The sequence below is a fragment of the Schistocerca americana genome, chromosome 3 (genome assembly GCF_021461395.2).
Source record: "Schistocerca americana isolate TAMUIC-IGC-003095 chromosome 3, iqSchAmer2.1, whole genome shotgun sequence".
Lineage (NCBI taxonomy): Eukaryota > Metazoa > Arthropoda > Insecta > Orthoptera > Acrididae > Schistocerca > Schistocerca americana.
In genome coordinates, this window is record NC_060121.1 from 860,515,836 (window position 1) to 860,543,523 (window position 27,688).

The window sequence follows — 27,688 nt, forward strand, 5'->3', positions numbered from 1 at the left end:
GACAATTCTCACAGAAGATCTAGCCGTTATGAGCTCCTATCTTATAAAGTGTCGACTCAAACCCAGTATAAGTAAACTGAAGTATGTACATTCCATCTGAACAATAAACAAGCTAACACAGAGCTCAGAGTGAAACTTAATGAAAACACTCTTTGTCATAACAAATACCCTAAATACCTTGGTGTCGCCCTTGACTGCGCCCTTTCATATAAAAAGCAGCTAGAAAATATCACTTCCAAGACAAAAACTCAGAACAATATTATTCAAAAATTGTGTGGAATGACATCGGAAGCTGCAGCAGATACTTTGTGCACATCATCCATTGTCCTGTTCTTCTCAGCAGCCAAGCATTGTGCCCCAGTGTAACTGAACAGTTGCCATACACCAATCTCGTTGACGTCCAGTTGAATCACACTATGTGGTTAATAACTGGGATGACCCAGCAAACACCAATTTATTGACTTCCTCCGCTGAGTAACATCCATCCACCTGCATTCCACAGAAGTGAGGCCTTGCTTAGGGAATACCGCAAGCTACAGGAGTATCTGGAATCATCCATACAAGAAGACATACAAAGTCTATGACAAAACAGACTCAATTCGAGAAACTCACCATAATGGCAAGCAGAACAGCTAGATGCCAGTAATATCGAGGTGAGAGACATACAGAATCAGAACTGTCCACTTATTAAAAATCCTGAAGAGCATGAGTCATTCTGAAAGTATAACTGTGATACTGCTGGCACAGCAATTGACAGGAAGCCCTGGGTCAAATTAAACAGAGCTTGCACTGGGCATGGTCGATGCATAGACGCACTTTACAAATGGGGTGCCACAGAGTCTCCAGTTTGTGACTGTGGGGCTCCAAACCAGACACTCAAGCACATTAGAGAGGAATGCCCCTTGCGTTCCTGGCAGGGGTGTTGGAGCAACCTCATGAAAGCTGATGACACAGCTCTTATATGGATTAGGAACTAAGATATAGATATTTAGTCAGTTTTTATATGTAGTTTTGTCTTGCAGTATTCTTGTTATATACATAAACTAATGTTATATACCTATATTTTTACAGTACATGAATAACTAAATAATCTTTCCAACAGGTCTGATGACTGCAAGAGAGGCTAGAGTTGTAGTTCATGCAGAAGTTTCACTAACCACAGTGCCCAGAAAAGTTACATCAGGCATGACCTCTGGATCCACTGGTGCACATTGGTGGCACCAAAGCTGCAAGGACGATCTTGAACCGAGATGCTCTTGTGAATAATATGATGAATTGCTTCAAATGGCAGATGCAACAGTCACTAATGAGGCCTGTGGAATTGTGGATATGGCATATGCATCAGATGTTGTCAACGAGAATGCCGTGTATGTCAAGTAGATTGTCCAACAGCACAAACCACATTTTGGGGCTGTCCTTCTGTAGCTGAGGTAGCTTTGGGAACCTGCACATTCGGACGTGTTGTATCATTGGAGTTTGGGTCAACACGTGGAGAGACGTGGTCAGCAATGTAGAAGTATGCAGTGATTTATCCACAATGGCAGAAGCAAAATTTGGGTTGAGTGTGCAATGTGGAGAAAGAGTCTGATCTGCTGTGTCACCCGAGGTCGACTTGGGGAGGGAGAGGGAGTAAGCAATGGCCACAGGTGATGCATGACGCGGCAGGCACAGGTGCAAAGTCATCTGATGCGGGTGAGGTGACTGGTCATCAGGCAGTGAGTCAATAGATATGCAAAAAACGAATTTGATAGCATAACTGAGCACTGTGACCCATTCAGAGAATAATTTCCTGCCATCTGCTGAGGGAAAATATCTGACATTGCAGTTAGGCAGTGCGAGGTAATATCTGGTTTTGGAGAGAGTAAACCAGTCTGATGCAACCGGTGAAACTGCTGTTTATCTGAAAGACGCTTGTTCAATGTTCCGATTACGAACATAGCTGAACTGAAGGCACACATCGTGCAACGCATTCTGAATGTGACCCTTGTGGCACTCCAATCTGTTGTGGAACATGCTGTTTCTCGATTTCATCTTGTGAAAGGAAATGGTGAGCAGTATTTTGAACCTGTCTTGTGCTAGTCTCACTACAATGAAAAAACCGATTTCATTGTTGCTTTTTATGTAGTTTTTGGCTTCGGGATGGTTAAAAGCCGATTTTATTGTTGTTATTACGCCGTTAATGCCCTCAGAACAATTGAAAACAGATTTCATTGTTACTTTTTATTCGGTTTTTGCTCAGGACAATTGAAACCCCGATGTCTTTTACGCGGTTTTTGCCTCAGCACAATTAAAAACCGATTTTTCCCATTCGATGTGCTGTAACATTGCCGTGGTGGGTGGTTTTACAAACGTAACAGTGCCACGACTTCTAAATGCTAAACCTGTGCGGTCATGTACACATTACGGTAGGTTCAATATGCAACTCACATCATAACCGTCGTATAGCGATTCATCCGTCATTTTTAGCTGAATCCTTTTACGTTATGACACTTACAGCAGAATTTAGTAGGAAAATTTTGGTGAAAATTATTTTGTTTCCGTAACGGTCCTCCCTTCTTCGGTAATATACCGTTGAAATTTGACATCATTCTGAGTAGCGGTTCTTTTTATGTAGCGTTTTGGAACGGAACATTAATCAATCACCATGTGTTGTAAAGTGGTTTAGGCCTAGTATGTTAGGTTATTATTAAGCACAGTTTTTCAATAGGACAGACTTGTATTTTGAAAGCAACTGTGCTTCGTTTCCTTCAACCATCCGCTTTTCAAGAAACTACTACGAGTTGCCTCCCTCTTCAGATCCAGAGTACGCTCTTGTTGACGCCTTCTGTAGATCGTTATGTAACTTGTGCCCATCTACACTTACAGCTATACTCGGCAAACCACTGCTTAGTGCACGACATAGGGTACCTCCCATTGTACGAATTGTTGGGGCGTTTTCCCGTTCAATTCACGTATGGAGAGTGGGAAGAATTACTGTTTCGCATCTCTGGGCGCTGTAATCAATTTAATCTTATCACGATACTTACGGGAGTGATATCGGTACGTACGGGGCTGTAGTATACCACATTTCTAGGGTCATCATTGAAAGCTGACTCCGAAACTTCGTAAATAGTCTTTCCCGGGATAGTTTACGTGTATTTTCAAGAGCCTGCCAGTTCAGTTCTTACGACATCTCCGCAACACTCTCCCACTGGTCAGGCGAACCTGTGACCTCACGTGCAGCCCTTGGAACATAAAACGTTTTGCTTGTAGTAGCCTAATAGGCCTTTGATACTGGTACTTCGTGAATTATATTCTGTTGTGTTATTTACGTAAATGAGGTAGATAAAAATGACCGTTTGTGCCAAAACGCAAAACGTTTGACGAACTTTGATGAGGTTAATAGATTCTTTCGTAGAAAGGAAAGCTCGCCGTGTAAAGCTGTAGCAAAGTTAGAGAGAAAAAAATGCTGGGACATAATGACTGAAAAAATGTGTACTGTCTTACTTGTCTCTTGTCTTTACTGCTTTTATAATCCCTGTATTTAATTAGCTAATAGGTAATAAAGAGTGCGAATTTTCTTGAGAGTTCCTTTTCTCCCGGTCACAATTAATCCCACGCAATATTAATTGGGAGTTTTTTTCTTTAAAAAAAAAAAGGGGGGGGGGTGAGGGGTGGGGTTGAAATGGCTCTGAGGCCTATGGGACTTAACATTGGAGGTCATCAGTCCCCTAGAACTTAGAACTACTTAAACCTAACTAACCTAAGGACATCACACACATCCATGTCCGAGGCAGGATTCGAACCTGCGACCGTAACAGTCGCGCGGTTCCGGACTGAGGCGCCTAGAGCCGCTCGGCCGCCACGGCCCGCAAAAAAAAGGGGGAAGGGGTTGTCAAACCGGCCGACTGGGGACAGGAGAGGCAGCACAGGACATATTAATTTCCACTGTCCTGAACATAGGTTTGATGGTTTTCATTACAAAATATACACTTTTGGATTCCACAGAGCGAAATACAATGAGGTGCGATAGTATGAAGAGCCGTGGCACTGCACTTTGACGCACGCTAAGACCAAATAACATGTCTTACATTTCCTCGAACATATATGTTTTATATATCAAACTCTTCTTGAAAGATGTGCGCTACAAAATTAACATATTTTTGAAAAACCTTTTTTTTCATTTTTGGCGTCCTACATCAAATTCTCTTGTGGAAGGGGGGGGGGGGGGTGGGGAGGGGGGATTGTCAAGTTTTTGCCCCTGTTCAATTCGGAATATCGCAGATCCATGAGTGACTGTATATGTTGCGAAGTGCTGCCATAGATTTGAGTCCTAATCTATAATTTACGAAAATCTGCACTGTCATCAATGTTTACACCTTAGCAATAACTTATTCTTTTGCTTGCTGCTGCTTAAAAAAGAATGATACACATTTATTCAGTCAGATTCAAAATGCTGGGGAAAGACATTATTACAACACATCACACTCTACAGTTAACGCAAGAGCGACATAGGATACTTGTTATAACAGCAAGAATTCCGCGCTTTTCGTATTGACGAATTAGATAGCGTGTTGTTCCACTCGTTTCTGTTGCTATAGTTACCCAATGGAAACAATCCATGAGCTGAAACGCATGAATCTGCTGTACTACGATTGTCGCTGTTCCGTCCGTGCAAACTGTAACGTACCGGTATCCTGAGAGAATTCGCTTTAGTGAGAAGAATAACACGAAGTTTAACGTGTTAAAAAATGTAACGGTTCGCTTAAGGGGCGTATAAAGAAAAACGGGTCTACCTATGAGACCGGTTTGCTTGAAACAGAAAAACAATGTACGAAAAAGATACTGAAGTTATGCTTGTAACGTCAGCTTCCTTAATTTACGGGAACTTGAAAGTGCATTATTCAATAGAGGACGAAACACTACGAACATTTGCCGTTATTCATGGCGGATACATTAATATCCTGATAGCTCATGGACCGAACGTAAGGCCAAAATATTTGCCATGTATAGAAATGGGCACAAAACCAAAGCATATCACCGCTTATGTAACAGAAGTAAGTACGGACAATCATTACAGTGTACACCAGTTATTGCTATAGAATTTCTTATTGTCTTACGTGAATGAATAACTACTCTTTGGCGTTTTTTAATAATATATAAAAACTGATGATGAAATAGCAAACAATTTACCCTTACTTGTGGACTTAACTAAGGCACAAAAGTATAGCACTTTTGCGTTACGTATTTTTGTTTGGATTCTGGTTAGCAGTCACACGTTACAGGAAAATTACATGATTCCCTCATATGGACTGCAGTTAGGTTTCTTCCATTAAAAAGAACGGTAAATGCCGCGTAATACAACAATAGCAGTATGTTGGGGCCTATACTTCTCCATGTTGAACAATACTGTCACACGTTAAGTCAAACGTATCCAGTAACACAACGGATATAATCAGACACAAAATATTGCTGATGACATAATTTCTTTCCTTTACCCGTACCCTATGTATTAAAACTACAATGGCACTGGCCCTGTTTGATGGTCTTGCATATGAATATAATTCATTAGCATACAATTGGGAATTGGAATTGTGCGTAAATATGTGTGTGTGTGTGTGTGTGTGTGTGTAAAAATAAGTATATATGGCAGTATTTGTGTAACAGGTGAAATGGGCATTCTTTGGCAACCGGTACCATCTGTTGGTAACATCGAACTTAGGAATCAACGTTTATGACCAAGAAGGTCAGATCTTCAAATTTACTCATCCATGCTGTGATGGCCCGAGGTCTCCAGGAACTTTTGCAAGGGGCATTGCATTGATAGGTGACCAGTTGCTCTGTGTTGGTAAGTACAAGCCCAGAAGATATAAACATTGATTAACTCATGAGTTGTGTCTCTTGAAGTTTGATAGATGTATGCATTGTGAAAGAGTGAATAATTATAGGTACATTACCACTAAGATCTGTCTTCAGATAGTATATTTCAGCCATGCTTTTAAACATGCCATTATAGTTGTATCTAGTTGTGAACCATCATACAGAGTGACAGTATGTAGCCCTATCCTTTTGCATTACAAATGATATTTAGGAGTCTTCATCGATCACTCTTAATTTTGAGTCAAGTTCTAAAAAAAATACTGCAGTCGATAAATAAAAGAGCACATACCGAGCCAAATAGGAGAGGCACTGGTAATTCATATTAAATACTTGTATCATCAGATGAAAGTCCCCACAAATGAGAAATATCTGATGGATCGTAATTTTACATATCGTATGCAGTAATGCATTCTATGAGCTTTTTCTGTAGTATTTATGGCAGGGAGTATATCTAGAGATAATGTTACTAAAAGTATAATTTCACGAAACTGTCGTGCATTCACACTCATTCATCATGTTCCATAGAACCCTTATAGAAAGAGAAGCCTTAGACATGAGGAATGAGTCAAAATATGCATTAACAAAAGACGAATGACATGCAGGAATGTATCTATATACAGTTTTAGCCACAAACTATCACTATAGACCCTACAGCTTACTTAGACTCAGTGGGTAGGTGACACACTACCAACCAAATGTCTGAAAGTTCAGTCCCCAATTAGAGAAGGTCTTGTATGACATCTATGACTTACTTCACCTCTGGCATCTATTTGTTAAAAATTATTTGTGAAAACTGCTGAGTTGCGTTATGGTTTAGAATCCATTTAAACTAGAGCTTTGCACCAGAGTTCATAATCCTACTCTGAGCACTGGACAAGTAAAGAACCACATAAAGAATGGAACACATCCCAGGAATCCCCAGTTTTGTGTTATCCCTGGTAGTATTGCAGGTGGTCAGTAGTAGTATCATAGACCATTTCAAGCCTGAAAAGATATCTATTTAGCTTTGTTTTGATAGGAAAGCCATGTGCATAGGTATTTCTGGCAGCGACAGGTTAACTATTTTATCTCCTACAACCTAAAAGAAAGTGACTATCATTCCATCTGTGTTTGAGAAGCCACGTAATGAATTGCTGTGAGGTCTTCCCTACATGTATTGTGGAGTATTACCCGTATGAAATATGACAATGATTGTTAGCTAGTTTGAGTACTATTAATTAAAATGTCTTTTTCCTTAAGTTGAGATGTCCCATCACCTAAATTAAATTGCATAGACCCCCCCCCCCCCCCAATTTGAGTTTTTACAAAAACAATGAATGGAGAATTTTTTTGGTACAAATTCTTTTTTTTCTCATAATGTTTGCCTTTAAGTTTTATTCAATTTTGCAATTGTTCAAAATAAATTTGCAAGCATTTTTTCCACTCTGATGTCAGTTCCTCAAAAACACGGTTTTGTAAGGATTCAGCAGCTTCTCTCTGTAACACTAATGTGTTGACTGAACCTACTCGTATCAAATCTAGCAGTACTACAGAACGAGTTGCACTAGTTCTGTTTACACAGTACTCTTTATTGAGAATTCTTGAACATATTCGCAGTTAAATATAATAAATTTGCTTGCAATGGAAACACTTCTGTCCACAAATCAGCACAGATTTAGGAAGCATCACTCATGCAAAACTCAGCTTGCTGTTTTCTCATGATATACTGCAAACCGTGGAAGAAGGGTAACAGGCAAATCCCATATTCCTAGATTTCTCAGAAGCATTTAACACAGTGACTAGGTTCCCAGATATGAGAGTATCTTGAAGACTTCTTAAGTAATAGAACCCAGTTCATTGCCCTTCACAGCAAGTGTCCATCAGAGACCAGGGTATTATCAGGTGTGCCCCAGGGAACCATGATCGGACCGCTCTTATTTTCTATATACGTAATTGATATCCCAGACAGAGTGCTGCTGTTGAATGACTGCAGGAGGATAAAAGATGATATGGACAAAATTTCTAGTTGATGTGGTGAATGGCAGCTAGCTTCAAATGTAGAAAAATATAAGTTAATATAGAGGAGTAGTAAAACAATCCAATATTCTTTGAATACAGCTCAGTAGTGTGCTTATTGCACAGTCATGTCAATTGAATATCTAGGCACAATCTTGCAGAATGATGTGAAATGGAATGAACACATAATGACAATAGTACAGTAGTAGGGAAGGCAAATGGTCAACTTTACTTTACGGACGAATTTTAGGGAAGTGTGGGTTGTCTGTAAAGAAGACAGCATGTAGAACACTGGTGCGGCCCATTCTTGAGTACTCTCGAGTGTTTGGAACCTGCATCAGGTCAGATTAAAAGACTACATTGAAGCAGTTCAGAAGACAATGCTTAATTTGTTTCCAGTAGATTGAATGACCCCCTCCCCCCCTCCATGAACCATGGACCTTGCCGTTGGTGGGGAGGCTTGCATGCCTCAGCGATACAGGTAGCCGTACCGTAGGTGCAACCACAATGGAAGGGTATCTATAGAGAGGCCAGACAAACATGTGGTTCCTGAAAAGGGGCAGCAGCCTTTTCAGTAGTTGCAAGGGCAACAGTCTGGATGACTGACTGATCTGGCCTTGTAACACTAACCAAAACGGCCTTGCTGTGCTGGTACTGCAAATGGCTGAAAGCAAGGGGAAACTATGGCCGTAATTTTTCCCAAGGGCATGCAGCTTTACTGTATGGTTAAATGATGATGGCATCCTCTTGGGTAAAATATTCCGGAGGTAAAATATTCCCCTATTCGCATCTCCGGGCGGGGACTACTCAAGAGGATGTCGTTATCAGGAGAAAGAAAACTGGTGTTCTATGGATCGGAGCGTGGAATGTCAGATCCTTTAATCGGGCAGGTAGGTTAGAAAACTTAAAAAAGGAATGGGTAGGTTAAAGTTAGATATAGTGGGAATTAGTGGCAGGAGGAACAAGACTTTTGGTCAGGTGACTACAGGGTTATAAACACAAAATCAAATAGGGGTAATGCAGGAGTAGGTTTAATAATGAATAGGAAAATAGGAGTGCGGGTAAGCTACTGCAAACAGCATAGTGAACGCATTATTGTGGCCAAGATAGATACGAAGCCCACGCCTACTACAGTAGTACAAGTTTATATGCCAACTAGCTCTGCAGATGACGAAGACATTGAAGAAATGTATGATGAAATAAAAGAAATTATTCAGATAGTGAAGGAGACCAAAATTTAATAGTCATGAGTGCCTGGAATTCGAGTGTAGGAAAAGGGAGAGAAGGAAACATAGTAGGTGAATATGAATTGGTGCTAAGAAATGAAAGAGGAAGCCGTCTGGTAGAATTTTGCACAGAGCATAACTTAATCATAGCTAACACTTGGTTCAAGAATCATAAAAGAAGGTTGTATGCATGGAAGAATCCCAGAGATACTAAAAGGTATCAGGTAGATTATATAATGGTAAGACAGAGATTTAGGAACCAGGTTTTAAATTGTAAGACATTTCCAGGGGCAGATGTGGACTCTGACCATAATCTATTGGTTATGACCTGTAGATTAAAACTGAAGAAACTGAAAAATGGCAGGAATTTGAGGAGATGGGACCTGGATAAACTAAAAGAACCAGAGGTTGTACAGAGTTTCAGGGAGAGCATAAGGGAACAATTGACAGGAATGGGGGAAAGAAATACAGTAGAAGAAGAATGGGTAGCTTTGAGGGATGAAGTAGTGAAGGCAGCAGAGGATCAAGTAGGTAAAAAGACAAGGGCTAGTAGAAATCCTTGGGTTACAGAAGAAATATTGAATTTAATTGATGAAAGGAGAAAATATAAAAATGCAGTAAATGAAACAGGCAAAAAGGAATACAAACGTCTCAAAAATGAGATCGACAGGAAGTGCAAAATGGCTAAGCAGGGATGGCTATAGGACATATGTAAGGATGTAGAGGCTTATCTCACTAGGGGTAGGATAGATACTGCCTACAGGAAGATTAAAGAGACCTTTGGAGATAAGAGAATCACTTGCATGAACATCAAGAGCTCAGATGGAAACCCAGTTCTAAGCAAAGAAGGGGAAGCAGAAAGGTGGAAGGAGTATATAGAGGGTCTATACAAGGGTGATGTACTTGAGGACAATATTATGGAAATGTAAGAGAATGTAGATGAAGATGAAATGGGAGATACGATACTGCGTGAAGAGTTTGACAGAGCACTGAAAGACCTTAGTCGAAACAAGGCCCCGGGAGTAGACAACATTCCATTAGAACTACTGACGGCCTTGGGAGAGCCAGTCTTGACAAAACTCTACCATCTGGTGAGCAAGATGTATGAGACAGGCGAAATACCCTCAGACTTCAAGAAGAATATAATAATTCCAATCCCAAAGAAAGCAGGTGTTGACAGATGTGAAAATTACCGAACGATCAGTTTAATAAGTCACAGCTGCAAAATACTGACACGAATTCTTTACAGATGAATGGAAAAACTGGTAGAAGCTGACCTTGGGGAAGGTCAGTTTGGATTCCGTAGAAATGTTGGAACACGAGAGGCAATACTGACCCTACAACTCATCTTAGAAGCTAGATTAAGGAAGGGCAAACCTACGTTTCTAGTATTTGTAGACTTAGAGAAAGCTTTTGACAATGTTGAGTGGAATACTCTCTTTCAAATTCTGAAGGTGGCAGGGGTAAAATACAGGGAGCGAAAGGCTATTTACAATTTGTACAGAAACCAGATGGCAGTTATAAGAATCGAGAGGCATGAAAGGGAAGCAGTGGTTGGGAAGGGAGTGAGACAGGGCTGTAGCCTATCCCCAATGTTATTCAATATGTATATTGAGCAAGCAGTGAAGCAATTCGGAGTAGGTATTAAAATCCATGGAGAAGAAATAAAAACTTTGAGGATCGCTGATGACATTGTAATTCTGTCAGAGATGGCAAAGGACTTGGAAGAGCAGTTGAACGGAATGGATAGTGTCTTGAAAGGAGGATATAAGATGAACACCAACAAAAGCAAAACAAGGGTAATGGAATGTAGTCAAATTAAGTCTGGTGTTGCTGAGGGAATTAGTTTAGGAAATGAGACACTTAAAGTAGTAAAGGAGTTTTGCTATTTGGGGAGCAAAATAACTGATGATGGTCGAAGTAGAGAGGATAAATATGTAGACTGGCAATGGCAAGGAAAGCGTTTCTGAAGAAAAGAAATTTGTTAACATCGAGTATAGATTTAAGTGTCAGGAAGTCATTTCTAAAAGTATTTGTATGGAGTTTAGCCATGTATGGATGTGAAACATGGACAATAAATAGTACGGACAAGAAGAGAATAGAAGCTTTCGAAATGTGGTGCTACAGAAGAATGCTAAAGATTAGATGGGTAGATCACATAACTAATGATGAAGTATTGAATAGAATTGGGGAGAAGAGGAGTTTGTGGCACAACTTGACAAAAAGAAGGGACCGGTTAGTAGGACATGTTCTGAGGCATCAAGGGATCACAAATTTAGCATTGGAGGGCAGCGTGGAGGGTAAAAATCGTAGAGGGAGACCAAGAGATGAATACACTAAGCAGATTCAGAAGGATGTAGGTTGCGGTAGGTACTGGGAGATGAAGAGGCTTGCACAGGATAGAGTAGCATGGAGAGCTGCATCAAACCAGTCTCAGGACTGAAGACCACAACAACAACAGATTGGATGATCACGTGAGTGTTACAGAGATGCTTTGTGAGCTCAAATGAGAATCCCTAGAGAGAAGGCGATGTTCATTTCATGGAACACTACTGAGAAAATTTAGAGAACTAATATTTGAAGCTGGCTGCAGAATGATTCTACTGCCGTCAACGTACTTTTCGCATAAGGACCACAAATATAAGATATGAGAAATTATGACTCTTATACAGACATATAGATAGTTGCTTTTCTCTCACTTTCTTTGAAAGTCGAACAGAAAAGGAAATGACTACCAGTGGTGCAAGGTACCCTCACTGCCGTGCACCCTGTTGTGGGATGTGAAGTGTGTATGTAGATGTAGATCTAGGGATATGAAATCTCGTGGTTGCCCCCCCTCCACAGTCTGCAGGATATCACATGATAAAAGGGCAAGATGAATTTTGCTTGAGTGCTGATTTCTAAATCTGTGCTGATTTATTCATATTAGCTTTTCTGTATCAAGGAAATTTATTACATTAGGGCTTATAATATGCTCAAGAATTCTCCAGCTAGCTATTGTTAAGGATATTTTTAATTTTGCAGGTCTGTTCTTTTAGCCCTCTTATGTACAGGAGTCACCTGCACTTTTGTGTATCATTCAGCATTAACTGTTCTTCACCAGTGTAAAGCAGTGGTTGTGATGTCTCATCTTACAAAAGAAACAAGTAATCATTTTATTGAATGTTATTTTGATTCAGATTCTTTGAATGACCAGACAGTTGATTCCTACTTGGTTACCAGCTCATATAAATATATTCAAGTTTCATTTCCTCGTAAAATGTTGTATAGGGATTTTGCATAACTTTAGTCAAATTTTTTTGAGCATATGCCTAAATGAGTTGACACTTACCTATTTTTAAGCTTTGGTCAAATTTTATGAAATCTATCATGCCTCTCATTTCACGGTAAGTCCCATGATGATTCTCTTCAATCATGTTTCACACGACATCATTGTTGTTTTTGAAATAACAACAAATTCTGACAGGAGACTAACTGTGATGAAATTCTGCAAACCAGTTCTAAACAGTCTTTTCTGAAGTTGATTGATTGCCGTAAGTTGAATTTAGTGATTCAAGGCATTGTTGTCGAGCTAGGCCTTCACCAAAACCGTGGAAAAGCACTCAGTGAAAAACCTAACATGAAATTTCCACTTTTTCATAACACAATTTCCACTTTTTCATAACACATTTGCTTAAACAGTAACTGCAAAGAAGCTACTGGATGCATTCCTGAGCTGCCATTATTTTAAACAATAAAAAGTGACACATTCAAAAACAACAGTAATGTCATATCCCAGTATCACACTCTACATCTACATCTGTATTGTGCAAACCGCCATGAGGTGCATGGCAGAGGGTATATCCCATTGTACCAGTTACAGTTTATAAGTGTTTCTTCCTGTTCCATTCATGTATGGACTGCAGGATGTATGATTTTTTGAATGCCTCTGTGTGTGCTCCTATCTTCACAATCCCTATGTGAGTGATGCATAGGGGGTTATAGTATATTCCTATAGTAAACATTTAGAGCCGGTTTCTAAAACTTTGTTAATAGACTATCTCAGGATAGTGTACCTCTGTCTTAAAGAGCCTTCCAATTCAGTTCCTTCAGTATATCTGTGACACTCTCCCACAAATGAAGCAAGCCAGTGACCATTCGTGCTGCCCTTCTCCATATACATTCAATATCCCCTGTTAGTCCTATTTGGTATGGGTCCTACACACCTGAGATGTATTCTAGAACTGGTCGTACAAGTGATTTGTAAGCAATTGAAGTTGTATATTGATTGCAGTTCCTCAGTATTCTTCCTATAAACCAAAGCCTACCTATGACTGAACCTATGTGATCATTCCATTTCATATCCCTACAAAGTGTTACACCCAGGTATTTGTGTTAGTAGGCCAATTCCAACAGTGACTCATTGATATTATATCCATAGGATACTATGTTTCTTTTCATGAAGTGCAAAATTTTACATTTCTGAGCATTTAGAGCAAGTTGCTAATCTCTGCACCATGTTGAAATCTTATCACGATCTGATTGAATATTTATGCAGCTTCTTTCAGATAGCACTTCATTATAGATAACTATATCATCTGCAAAAAGCCTAATTTACTATTAATATTGTCTGCAAGGCCGTTAATGTACAGTATGTACAACAAGGGTCCCAGCACACTTCCTTGGGGCACACACAAAGTTACTTCTACATCTGATGATGACTCTCCATCCGAGGTAACATGTTGTGTCCTCCCTGTCAGAAAGTCCTCAATCGAGTCAGAAATTTTACTTGATACCCCTTATGATAGTACTTTTGGCAATAGGCATAGGTGTGGTACTGAGTCAGATGCATTTTGGAAATCAAGAAAGACTACAACATGATTGCCTCGATCCAAAGCTTTCAGTATGTCATGAGAAAAGTGCAAGTTGGGTTTCACACAGTTGATATTTTCAAAATCCTTGCTGGTTGCCATTGAGGAGGGTATTCCATTCAAGACATATCACTATGTTTGAGCTCAGAATATGTTCTAAGATTCTACAACAAATCAGTGTCAAGGATATTGATTGGTAATTTTGTGGATTACTTCTACTATTTGTCTTGTAGAGAGGTGTGACCTGCACCTTTTTCCAAGAACTGGGCATGGTTTTTTGTTCGAGAGATCTATGGTCGATTATAGTTAGAAGAGGGGCTAACTCAACCACAAATTCAGTATAGAATCTGACAGGGATTCCACTGGGGGCTGGAGCCTTGTTCAGTTTTTATGATTTCAGCTGTTTCTCAACACCACTGACACTAATACTTATTTCTTTCATCTTTTCAGTGGAATGAGGATTAAATTGGGGCAATTCTCCTGTGTTTTCTTTTGTAAAGGAACATTTGAAAACACAGTTAAGCTTTTCAGCTTTTGCTTTACTACCCTGAATTTCAATTCCTGTTTCATTTGCTAGGGACTAGACACTGTTCATTCAATATCTCTTTCTCATTAGTCCCATACTTTGTTTTGCACCTATTATGCAGAAATCTTTGTTTCTTTAGCAATTTCTTTACAGTGACTGTATACTATGGGGGTTCCCTCCCATTATGAACTGTTCTAGTGAGCACATATCTATCCAGTGCATGGTAAGTTAGTCTTTTAGAGTTGTGCCAGAGTTGCTGTACATGCTCCTGCCCTGTGCTGAAAGCTTCAAGTTCCTGATTGAAATGTGACACTACTGATTTTCTGTCTAGCTTGCTGAACATATAGATCTTTCTGCTTGGTTTAGTTGTACTTTGGTTATCATTGTTGCTGCTACTGCACCTGGTCACTAATACCAGTTTTGATGTGGACATCCTCAAAGAGGTCAAGTCTGTTCGTTGCCATTGGATCTAATATATTTCCATCATGAGTGGGGTTCCTAACTACCTGTTCTAGGTAGTTTTCAGAGAAGGCATTTAGTAAAATTTCACAGGATGTCTTATCATGCCCATTATAATGAAACTGTAATTTTCCCAATTAATTGTTAGATGATTAAAGTCTCCACTGAGGATTACATTATGATTATGATTGGGGAACTTACATACAAGTGAACTGAGGTTTTCTCTGAAGGTTTTGGTTACACCAGGAGATGAGTCTAGGGAGGGGGGGTGGGGGGGTCAATGGCCAATAGAAAGATCCAATGATCCCTGGCATTGAGTCTTGTCCAAACAATCTCACGTGCAGCTTCAATTTCTATCTTGGCGGATCTGAGCTTCTTCTGTACTATGATAAATACACCATCTCCATTTACCATTTGCCTATTCTTTCGATGTACGCTTAAATTTACCCCAAAAATTTCACTGCTATCAATTTCAGTGTTGAACCAGCTTTCTAGTGATCATACCTAAAAACTAAAAACTTAATGGTGACCCTTGCAAAAAGGACAAAGAAGACCTTTCTCTAGTTCTCTCTGTGAATTAATTCAATGTGTTGTAATGAATTTCATCTCAGCCAATTGAAACAAGGAAAAGCAGTATCAGCTCACTAATGAAAGAAGTACCTTTGTGGCACAGAAGTCTTTATATACCACTTGGTGGCAGCCTCCTTGATTCTGACTGGCAGTGGTGGTGATTTTGATGGAATATTTTTGCATCACATAGAGTATGTATCTCATATTCATAAATGCTAACAGTAGTAACAAGGTAGCTTGTACTTTACCTTAAAATCTTCCTTAATATTGTTTTTTATCTGTTTCATATGTTCTTGTTGTAAATAATTTGCTTTATATGTTACATGAAAAATTCTTTTACATAACTTTCTTTATATGTAAAATGATAAATAATGTAATTTTGGTGTTGTTTGTCCAGTCACAACACAGATCTTTTAATATAATCTCACATTAACTTTATAGGCGGCACATAGACACTAGAATAGATGTGGCAATGACAAGTGGATTTAGTTGACCATCTGATCACACATTTGTACTTATCTTTCTTGATGATTCAGCCAGCGCACTTTCATAAGCATCCGTTTCATTGACTTCCTTCTGGCTCTGCTGCGCCTGACTGTTGTAACCAGTTGACAAGTGGCCATTATGCCTGGTGTTCAGAAAACAATTCTTCTCTTAAAATAAGGCTCCAAACAGCTGAGGCCCTGTGGTACTTAGTAGCAAACCCTGTTTGCTTAACATGTACTTTAAAGTCTCCATGAAAGAGAAGATCTATGTCATGAGTTTATTGAGAGGTTTATTGTCAAGGGCTTTGTGTGGTAGTAGGTAAGGGACGTCTTCTTCTTCTTCTTCTTCTTCTTTCACTGGTGCATTGTCCCACCATTTCGAAGGGTCGGCATGGTTAGAATAGGATTTGGCAAGATTACGGTAAGTTTAAGAGGTGGCCAGATGCCCTTCCTGCCACCACCCCGTACCCCCGGGGGTGGAATGAGTGTACCCCAGCTGTCTGCATCTAATGTAATCCATGGAACAGTGCGAACATGTTCAGATGTGTATGAGTCGTGTAACAGAGGTGGAACATGAAGACCTGTCCAGTATTCACCTAGCAAAACGTGGAAAACTGCTTAAAAACCCTCATCCAAGCTGGCCGGCACACCAGACGATGTCGATAATCTGCCGGGTGGATACGATCCAGGGCTGGTGCACCTACCCAAGTCCAGAAAGCATCACATTAGTGCTCTTGGCTAACCTGGAGGGTCAGGCAAGGGACAGTCCACATAAAATCAAAAGAGTGCAAAAACTACAGAATTTCAAACCCTTTTGATCCAGTGATCATTTGTTTTTAAAATTTCAAGAACCAAAACTGCTCATTTTTCTGATAGGGCCATGAAATCAAAATTATTAATGCTAAAAAAGCTGGAACTGATGCTATTGTAAAGTTTTTGGTGTACTTTAGTTTAATATGTAAGTAGATAATGCTGTAACATTTGCTTATTTTTGCGTAAGTATGGCAAAATGTGCTTTGGAAAATGTGAAACACATCCCTTTTGTTTTTTATAAAAAGAAGAAAAAAAATGTTTTGTCATGTGTGTCTTTTCAAACAGTTGTTTCAGTTTCAAGATGGAGAAAGAGTGGTTTATTCAGATATAAAATAAAGAATGTTAAGTTACATAAAAGAACAACGAGGTAGCTGTAGCAAACTATATTCAGTCTTTTCCTTGAAAAACGAAATCGAGGTATTTGTTTTACTAAAATTTGAATTACATATTTATTAATCCTAAGTATAAACCTATAGGATTAATAATACTATAAACTTCCCCTCATGAACCATGGACCTTGCCATTGGTGGAGAGGCTTGTGTGCCTCAGCGACACAGATAGCCGTACAGTAGGTGCAACCATAATGGAGGGGTATCTGTTGAGAGGCCAGACAAACGTGTGGTTCCTGAAGAGCTTCAGCAGCCTTTTCAGCAGTTGTAGGTGCAACAGTCTGGATGTTTGACTGATCTGGCCTTGTAACATTAACCAAAACAGCCTTGCTGTGCTGGTACTGCGAACGGCTGAAAGCAAGGGGAAACTGCAGCCATAATTTTTCCTGATTGCGTGCAGCTTTACTGCATGGTTAAATGATGATGGTGTCCTCTTGGGTAAAATATTCTGAAGGTAAAATAGTCCCCCATTTGGATCTCCAGGCAGGGACTACTCAATAGGATGTCGCTATCAGGAGAAAGAAAACTGGCATTCTACAGATCAGAGCGTGGAATGTCAGATCCCTTAATTGGGCAGGTAGGTAAGAACATTTTAAAAGGGAAATGGAAAGTTTAAAGTTAGATATAGTGGGAATTAGTGGAGTTTGGTGGCAGGACATACAAGATTTCTGGTCAAGTGAATACCTAGTTTTAAATACAAACTCAAATAGGGGTAATGCAGGTGTTGGTGTAATGACAAATAAAAGAAATAAAAAAAAATAGGAGTGCGGATAAGCCACTAGCAATGCATTATTGTAGCCAAGATAGATACAAAGCCCACATCTACCACGGTAGTACAAGTTTTTATGCAAACTAGTTCCACAGATGATGAAAGAGACTGAAGAAATGTATGAGGCGATGAAAGGAAGAAGTCAGATAGTTAAAGGAAACAAAAATTTAATAGTCATGGGGGACTGGAATTCGATAGTAGGAAAAGGAAGAGAAGGAAAAGTAGTAGGTGAATATGGACTGGGAGTAAGGAATGAAACAGGAAGCCGGCTGGTAGAATTTTGCACAGAGCGTAACTTAATCATAGCTAACACTTGGTTAAAGAATCATGAAAGAAGTTTGTATACATGGAAGAGGCTTTGAGACACTGGAAGATTTCAGATAGCTTATATAATGGTAAGACAGAGATTTAGAAACCAGGTTTTAAATTGTGAGACATTTCCAGAGGCAGATGTGGACACTGACCACAACTTATTAGTTATGAACTATAGAATAAAACTGAAGAAACTGTAAAAATGGGAATTTAAGGAAATGGGACCTGCATAACCTGAAAGAACCAGAGATTGTAGAGACTTTCAGAGAGAACATTAGGGAACAATTGTCAAATACAGGGGAAAGAAATACAGTAGAGGAAGAATGGGTAGCTTTGAGAGATGAAATAAAGGCACCAGAGGATTAAGTAGGTAAAAAGATGAGGGCTAGTAGAAATTCTTGAGTAACAGATGAGATATTGAATTTGATTGATCAAAGGAAAAAATATAAAAATGCAATACATGAAACAGGCGAAAAGGAATACAAAAGTCTCAAAAATGAGATCGACAGAAAGTGCAAAATCGCCAAGCAAGGATGGCTGGAGGATAAATGTAAGGATGTAGAGGCATATATCACTAGGGGTGAGGCATCAAGGGATCACAAATTTAGCATTGGAGGGCAGCGTGGAGGGTAAAAATCATAGAGGGAGATCAAGAGATGAATACACTAAGGAGATTCAGAAGGATGTAGGTTGCAGTAAGTACTGGGAGATGAAGAAGCTTGCACAGGATAGGGTAGAATGGAGAGCTGCATCAAACCAGTCTCAGGACTGAAGACCACAACAACAACAACAACAACAACAAGATATATACTGCGTACAGGAAAATCAGAGAGACCTTTGGAGAAAATAGAACCACTGGTATGAATATCAAGAGAAAAGATGAAAAACCAGTCCTCAGCAAAGAAGGGAAAGCAGAAAGTTGAAGGAGTATATAGAAGGTCTATATAAGGACGATGTACTTAAGGTCAATATTATGGAAATGGAAGAGGATGTAATGAAGATGAAATGGGAGATATGATACTGTGTGAAGAATTTGACAGAACACTGAAAGATCAAAGTCGAAACAAGGCCTTGGGAGTAGACTTCATTCCATTAGAACTACTGGGGAGTAGACAACATTCCATTAGAACTACTGGTAGCCTTGGCAGAGCCATCCTTTACAAAACACTACCATCTGATGAGCAAGATGTATGAGACAGGCGAAATACCCCCAGACTCAAGAAGACTATAATAATTCCAATCCCAAAGAAAGCAGGTGATGACACGTGTGAAAATTACTGAACTATCAGTTCAATAACTCATGGCTGCAAAATACTAACACAAATTCTGTATGGACGAATGGAAAAACTGGTAGAAGGTGATCTCAGGGAAAATCAGTTTGGATTCCATAGAAATGTTGGAACAGGCGAGGCAGTATTGACCCTGTGACTTATCTTAGAAGATAGAGTAAGGAAAGGCAAATCTACATTTATAGCACATGTAGACTTAGAGAAGGCTTTTGGCAATGTTGACTGGAAAACTCTCTTTTAAATTCTGAAGGTGGCAGGGGTAAAATACAGGGAGCGAAAGGCTATTTACAGTTTGTACAGAAAACAAATAGTAGTTATAAGAGTAGAGAAACACAAAAGGGAAGCAGTGATTGAAAAGGGAGTGAGACAGGGTTGTAGCCTATCCCTAACGTTATTCAATCTGTATACTGAGCAATGAGTAGAAGAAACAAAAGAAATATTTGGAGTAGGAATTAAAATCCATGGGGAAGAAATAAAAACTTTGTGGTTTGCTGATGACATTGTAGTTCTGTCAGGGACAGCAGAGAACCTGGAAGAGCAGTTGAACAGAATGGACAGTGTCTTGAAAGAAGGATATAAGATGAACATCAACAAAAGCAAAACGAGAATCGTGGAATTTGATCGAATTAAATCAGATCATGCTTAGGGGAATTAGATTAGGAAATGAGAAACTTAAAGTAGTAGATGAGTTTTGCTATTTGGGGAGCAAAATAACTGATGATGGTCAAAGTAGAGAGGATATAAAATGTAGACTAGCTATGGAAAGGAAAGTGTTTCTGAAGAAGAGAAATTTGTTGACATCGAGTGTAGATTTAAGTGTTAGGAAGTCTTTTCTGAAAGAATTTGTATGGAGTGTAGCCATGTATGGAAGTGAAACATGGACAATAAATAATTTAAACAAGAAGAGAATAGAAGCTATTGAAATATGGTGCTACAGAGGAATGCTGGAGATTAGATGGATAGATCACGTAGCTAATGAGGAGGTACTGAAGAGAAATGGGGAGAAGAGAAATTTGTGGCACAACTTGACTAGAAGAAAGGATCGATTGGTAGGACATGTTCTGATGCATCAAGAGATCACCAATTTAGTATTGGAGGGCAGCATGCAGGTTAATAATCATAGCGGGAGGCCAGGAGATGAATACACTAAGCAGATTCAGAAGGATGTAGGTTGCAGTAGGTACTTTGAGATGAAGAAGATTGCATAGCACAGGGTAGTATGGAGAGCTGCATCAAACCAGTCTCTGGACTGAAGACCAAAACAACAGTATAAACCTGATAATATATTTCAGTAATAAAGGTAGCCTGACATAAAAATACTGTAAAGAGCTTCTACTAACACACATATTTTGTACAGTTGTTACATTCCAATATGTTATTGAAAATAACAGTGATAAAAATACTCAGAACTTGATTAAAAGTTTTCATAATAATAATAATAATAATAATAATAACAACAACACACACAACTTTATATAAAATATTTATTGTTTTAATATCCATATAAGGTAAATTTGAATGAACAGTCAGTTTTCAGTAAGACATTCGTCACAGAAAGCATTAGATTATTTTCCATTTCTTTCTTTCTTGCTTGCTTCTTTTCTTTTTTTACATTCCTAATTGTAGTTTGGAGACAAATAGTTACATAATTATCAATAAAATTATAAATATGAAACAACAGTTTTCAGTGCAGGCAATTGCTTTTGAAATCATTAACATTTGTTTTCTGACTTTAGTTCTTACGCGTTGTTGTTTAGACACAAGTAGGTGACACAACTTTGTTACATTTTCCATACAATTTGTTTGTTTTATAGTCATTGCTTGCTGGACTGAACATAGAGTACAAACATTTAGTCTGTTTTATTGTTGTTACTGTTTTTGATGCACTTTGCCACACATTCGGAGTATTGAATGTGCCTTACCATGTTCACCCAGATCTGGCACAGAAACAGCAGGCCTTGTACATATCAATAGTGTGAGGTTTATAACTTTCAAGCTCCAATAGGAGTGGAGATACAGATAAAAATGTTTTTTCCAGCCCCTGGCATATAAGCTGCCTGCCTGACAGGCATGTGGTGTGGGAACAGTATTGACTTGCCAAATCAACCTGTGCTGCAGGGCAGCCTGCATGTCAGGGGAAAGAAATAGTTTTCCAGGCCCCAACACATAGACTTCCCTGCATGATAGGCATGTTGTGTTGGAGTGGGAGTGGCCTGCTTTATCCACTGTTTTGCATGGTGGCTTGTGCATCAGGGGCAAATAAATGATTTTCAACCCCCTGGCGTGGCTCCTGCTCTGCATAACAGGTGTGTTGTTGGAGTAATATTGGTCTGCTTTAATGAGCTGGGGAAAGGTTGAGATGAACAGAGCGGGGGAGGGGCGGACAGAACAAGGGGGACAAGGATATGGACAGAGAGAGAAGAGGAGGGGGAGAAGCATGAGGCAGGCGAAAGGTATAGGGGGATAGTGGGCTAGCGGAAGGTGAAGAGTGGGAGACGGCAATGGAAAGAGAGGAGGAGGAGAATATGGTCAGAAGGAGGGAGGATGAAGATAAGGTGAGAGAGAGAGGGAGGAGGATATGGTCAGAGGGAGGGGGTGGGGTGAAGATATGGTTAGAGAGATGGAGTTAAGGAAAAGGAGAGACAGACAGAGATGGGATGACAAGGTGGACACAAAGGGGGAACAGAGGTGATGTGTTCAGTATATGTGTCGAACACATACACAGAGGAAGCCCTGGGGAAAAAGCTAGTATGCAGTACAAATGGAAACTTCTGGAATATTGTGGAAAACTTTCATGACTCACCTGTTGGTTTTTTATTTGCATATGTTGTGTGCCTGTTAGCTGAGAAAGACTGTATGAAACGCCTTGCATTGAACTATAATCCAAAATCATTTGTGGCCTCTTATCAGCCCTGTCACTGATTTCATCATCATGGTGCAGTATGCTCATTAGTACAATATTATTGTAATAGAAATTATGATAGAAATATAATTGTTCACAGAAGTGACATTTGTGGAGTAAAATGAAGATCTATGAACCTCCTTGTTGATCATATTTTGTGCAATCTCTGGCTTATATTTCCTTATAGTTTCCAAGTTTGTTAATTTCTGTTTCAGAAGTTGTCCCAAACTGTATGAGATAAAAAAAGTTGTCACATATGGTATTCCGACCTTGCAACTCAGAAGTGAGATCAGCAATTACCCTCATTACCTGATTTTTTCCCTAGTGCCATTCTGCTCTCCTTTCCTTTATAAATTTGGTCTTTCAGTACATGTGAAAACTGCTGTCACAGCGTCCATATTTTGAGACCATATTTTGCAAGTTTACTTGAGATATACTGTTTGAATGAACAGCAACCTCTGAATGCTCCTCACTGCTTGTTGATAGTAACATTTTCTTAAAGATTGTAGAATTTATGATGTGCTTCTATCCTCTTCTCCTAAACACTGCAAAATGCAGCAAGTTTATTAGTTTGTACATTTTTCTCACAGTGGATTTCTTAGCAAATCACGGGACACACAATATCTTACAGGACATTTCATTTGACATAATTGCTTGAAATATTTTGTGCCCAGTATCCTTGTCCCACAAAGGTTTTGTAGAGTGCCATGTAATTGATATGCACCCCACAAGGAATGCGAGTCCTAGTACGCAAGAAAAACAGAATAATCAAGTTTTGCAAAACAGAAGCATCAATTTTTGTCCATTGTTGACTATAAACTTCCTGCCCTGGCATCACTAATATATAATTTTGAAACACTGTACAAAATCCTTGTTCCACAAAGGTTTTGTAGAGTGCCATGTAATTGATATGCACCCCACAAGGAATACGAGTCCTAGTACGCAAGAAAAACAGAATAATCAAGTTTTGCAAAACAGAAGCATCAGTTTTTGTCCATTGTTGATTATAAACTTCCTGCCCTGGCATCTCCAATATATAATTTTGAAACACTGTACAAAATTCTACTTCAAATGAACTTTTTACATAATTTATTCTGCTGGCTTCGTACCTGTTAACTCCTGCTATACTCTTGGTGGCATTCAAAGCTGATAGGCAGCCATGTGCTAGTGGGTCTAACTGCCATTCTGTATTCCCATTATTAGAAAGAAAAGACTGTACAGTATTTTGTACAAGTTGTGGACTGCCATCGGAATACTTACTGTCAGTGGCATTACTAACATGATCTTTAAATTTGGAAAGTGATCCTTAAGCTGCTGAGGAATTTATTAATTCTGCCACTCAACATCAGTCAGTGATGTAGTTACCGTACTGTCACAATTCAGATTGATTAGCAACAATAAAGATTCAAATAATTGAGGAGTATTAAACATTCCTTGGGAAGGAGTAAAAAAGTAATCCCATTGTTGTAAACACAGAGGCTTTGTTGATTTGGCTATGAAGTTTTCTCGACACAGTCCTTGTGTAAAGTAAACTGAAAGTTTTTTATGCTTTGTTCATTGTTCAAAGTAAGTTGGAACATTAAAAATCATTATTACCGTAAAGTGGAGATGCTGAGTCACAGTTAGGCACAACAATGATACTGTCACAAAATGAGCTTTCAGCCGATAAGGCCTCCGCTATATGGTAAGTAGCAACTGTCAGTTTGATAATATTGTTTCAGAAAACAAACAAAAACCAACGTTAGAGGAACAGTAATCATATTTATGTTGGGAAATTGTTGCATGTGTCTCCAATAAGGTTTGTGACCAAGCTATTAAAATATTGCCAAGCCTTTTTATATGTGTGTTGTTCATACATTCTCAGACAAAGTAACTGAAAATTTTGTAAAGTTATCTTGGTATTTACATAATGAGAAATGAAATTAATAACCATTTTTGGTCATATATACCTGAATAGAACAGGGTTAATGAACTTTAACTGCATTTTGGTTAGAGGAGTTTTAAGCAGTATTTTTTGTGACATGTAGAATAAAAATAAATAAAATGAAAAAGCTGCACAAGCAGTCACTTAAGCCATGTCACTTGCAGTTCCGTTTGGATGAAGAACTCTAATTTCTAAGATCGAGAGTCCTCTTCAAGAATGCAAGCTTTGAGCCACCAATTTTTGAGAACTGGCTCTACTAGTTAAGACAAATGTAACGAATCCAGCATCAGTAATGCTTAAATCTTCTGTGAAAGAATGCTGTTTAGAATTTACCATCAAGGAGTATGGTTTAATTATAGCCAGAAGTATAAACACTGAAACTCAAGGAGTATGGTATTAGTCTCTTGGCTGATATTTGAATTACTAAACTGGAACAATAACACTCCCCTTGCTAGTATCCTATGTTGTGCATAATTCAAAGTGGAAGCCAAGAATGGTTCCTTGAACAAAATCATACAGTTGCTTGAGTAACATATAATTTTCTAGTGCCTTTTTAAACTGGCTTCAGCAGCAAGCCTTTTGACAGAACTCTCTAATCTATTGCAAGCACTTTCACCCTGTGCCGTGACATAATAGTGCCATTCTGCATCAATATTCTAATTAGTCTTATAAAGGCACGTGTTGAGGAGTTTTTTCCTGTTTTATATTTTGCAGCACAGTTGCCATAAAGGTAGAACATATAAAATATGTTAAGACAGTTTTTGCTTCAGCTCCAACTGAATGTTCCACCCCTATCAAACTACACTGTAAGTATGTAAATGTCTTTATATATGAATTATTTTTGTTGTTCTTAAATGGTAATGCAATGGTATGTCCAGTATCTTTGTAAAAGTGATCTATGGATTACAACTACTACTACTATTACTATTACTGAGATCAAGTTTGACTTCCAGATATTAAACTCAAGTGTATCATTTGTAAGTAATCATAAATGAAATATTACTTCAGATTTTTGAGTTCATTGTTATCCCTCGTAATACAGAACAAGAAGGTACAGTAGTCTTGACTGATGGTCCAGTGGTAGGACTGGATTTCATCTTAAATCACAAATGAGTAACTTTTAGCAAAATTATAGGTTATGAGTACTTCTGCATCTTGTAAGTTATTTTGTATAACCACAAATCTGGTTTGCCTCACTTTGTACACTGAAAATGAACTAACAATGAAAGCTGAGGACTGTTTTTTTTTTTTTTTTTTTTAAAGTCACTTCAGTGATGAGTCAACAAATATCTCCCTCCAGATGTTGTGGTACCCCTGAATGTATTGGCTGCACTCATTGATTGACTCCCTAACCTTTCCTACTTTTGAGAGATTTTAATGCCCTTAACTCCTTGTGAGGTAGCACCATGCTTACTGGCCGTGGCAGAGATGTCGAAAATTTACTGTTCCAACTCGATGTGTGCCTCTTAGATACTGGGGCCACCACGCATTTCAGTGTGGCTCATGGCAGTTACTTGGCCATTGATTTATCAATTTGCCGCCCAGGACTTCTCCCATCATCTATCCACTGGAGAGCACATGACGACCTGTGTGGTAGTGACCACTTCCCCATCTTCGTGTCACTCCCCTGGTGTCATGCCCATGGATGCCTACCCAGATGGGCTTTAAAAAAGGCAGACTTGGTAGCCTTCACCTCTGCTGTCACCTTTGAATCTTGCCCATGTGGTGCCATCGATGTTGTGACTAAGCAGGTCACTACAACGATCATATCTGCAGCGGAAAATGCAATCTCTCTTTCTCTAGGGTGCCCCCAGTCAAAGACAGTCCTTTGGTGGGCACCGGAAGTCACTGAGGCAGTTAAAGAGCGCCGGCGAGCTCTACTGCGACATAAGCGGCACCCTTCCGTAGAACACCTAATAGCCTTTAAGCGGCTATGTGCCCGCATTAACCTGCTTATAAAATGACGGAGACAGGAGTGTTGGGAGAGGTACGTGTCGACCATTGGGTGCCATACGTCACCTTCCCAAGTCTGGACGAAGATCACACATCTTTTTTGGTACCAGACCCCAACAGGTGTCCCTACTGTTAACATCAATGGCGTGCTCTCTACCAATGCAAATGTGTTTGCCGAGCACTTTGCTCGAGCCTCTGCGATGGAGAACTACCCCCCAGCCTTTCACACCCTCAAATGGCAGATGGAAAGGAAAGTCCTCTCGTTCACTACACGCCACAGTGAACCCTATAACGCCCCATTTACAGAGTGGAAGCTCCTCAGCACTCTTGCACATTGCCTCAACACAACTCCTGGGCCTGATCGGAGCCACAGCAGATGATTAAACATCTGTCATCTGACTACAAGTGATATATCCTTGTCATCTTCAACCGGATCTCATGCAATGGCGTCTTTCCATCGTAATGGTGGGAGAGCACCATCATTCAGGTGCTAAATCCCGGTAAAAAGCCGCTTGATGGGGATAGCTATCAGCCCCACCAACGTTCGCTGTAAGCTGCTGGCTTGTATGGTGTGTCGACGGTTGGGTTGGGTCCTGGAGTCACGTGGCCTACTGGGTCCGTGTCAGGGCGGCTTCCGCTGGGATCACTCTACCACTGATAATCTTGTGTCCCTCGAGTCTGCCATCCAAACAGCCTTTTCCGGAAGCCAGCATCTGCGCTCCGTACTTTCCGTGTCCAAGTTGGTGCCTCCCATAGTTCCTCCCGTATTCAGGAGAATGGCATTCTGCAGGGTTCCATATTGAGTGTATCTCTATTTTTAGTGGTCATCAATGGCCTGGCAGCAGCTGTAGTGTCGTCGGTCTCTGCTTCTCTATATGCACATGACTTCTGCATTTCGCACTGCTCCTCCAGTACTGGTGCTGCTGAGTGGCACCTACAGGGAGTCATTCACAAGGCACAGTCAAGTCATGTGTCGTGCACTTCTGTCAGCATTGTACTGTTCACTCCGAACCCAAACTTTATCTTAATTAGGATCCACTCACTGTAGTGGAGTCGTATTGATTCTTAGGACTGGTTTTCGATGTCCGATTGACTTGGCTACCTCACCTACATCAGCTTAAGTGGGATTACTGGCAGCACCTCAATGCTCTCCACTGCCTGAGTAACACCAACTGGAGTGCAGATTGCTCTACACTGCTGCAGCTCTACAGAGCCCTTGTTGAATCCTGCATTGACTATGGGAGTCTGGTTTACAGTTCCGTGGCACCCTCAGTGTTGCATTTACTGAACCAGAGCAGCACTGTGGTGTTCGCCTAGCGACGGGAGCTTTTAGAACAAGTCCAGTGACCAGTGTCCTGGTGGAGGCC

The 27,688-nt window shown here is 39.7% G+C and overlaps 1 protein-coding gene across 1 annotated transcript in view; it reads left to right on the forward strand.

Annotated features, from left to right (window-relative positions):
- Positions 1-4,645: 4,645 nt before the first annotated feature.
- Positions 4,646-27,688, forward strand: part of LOC124607064 (WD repeat-containing protein 54-like) — a 51,455-nt gene continuing 28,412 nt past the window's right edge. The window contains exons 1-2 of the mRNA XM_047139239.1: positions 4,646-5,036; positions 5,647-5,827. Of these exons, the coding sequence (XP_046995195.1) occupies positions 4,809-5,036; positions 5,647-5,827 (409 nt within the window). The 5' untranslated portion in view covers positions 4,646-4,808. The remainder of the gene's footprint in view (positions 5,037-5,646; positions 5,828-27,688) is intronic.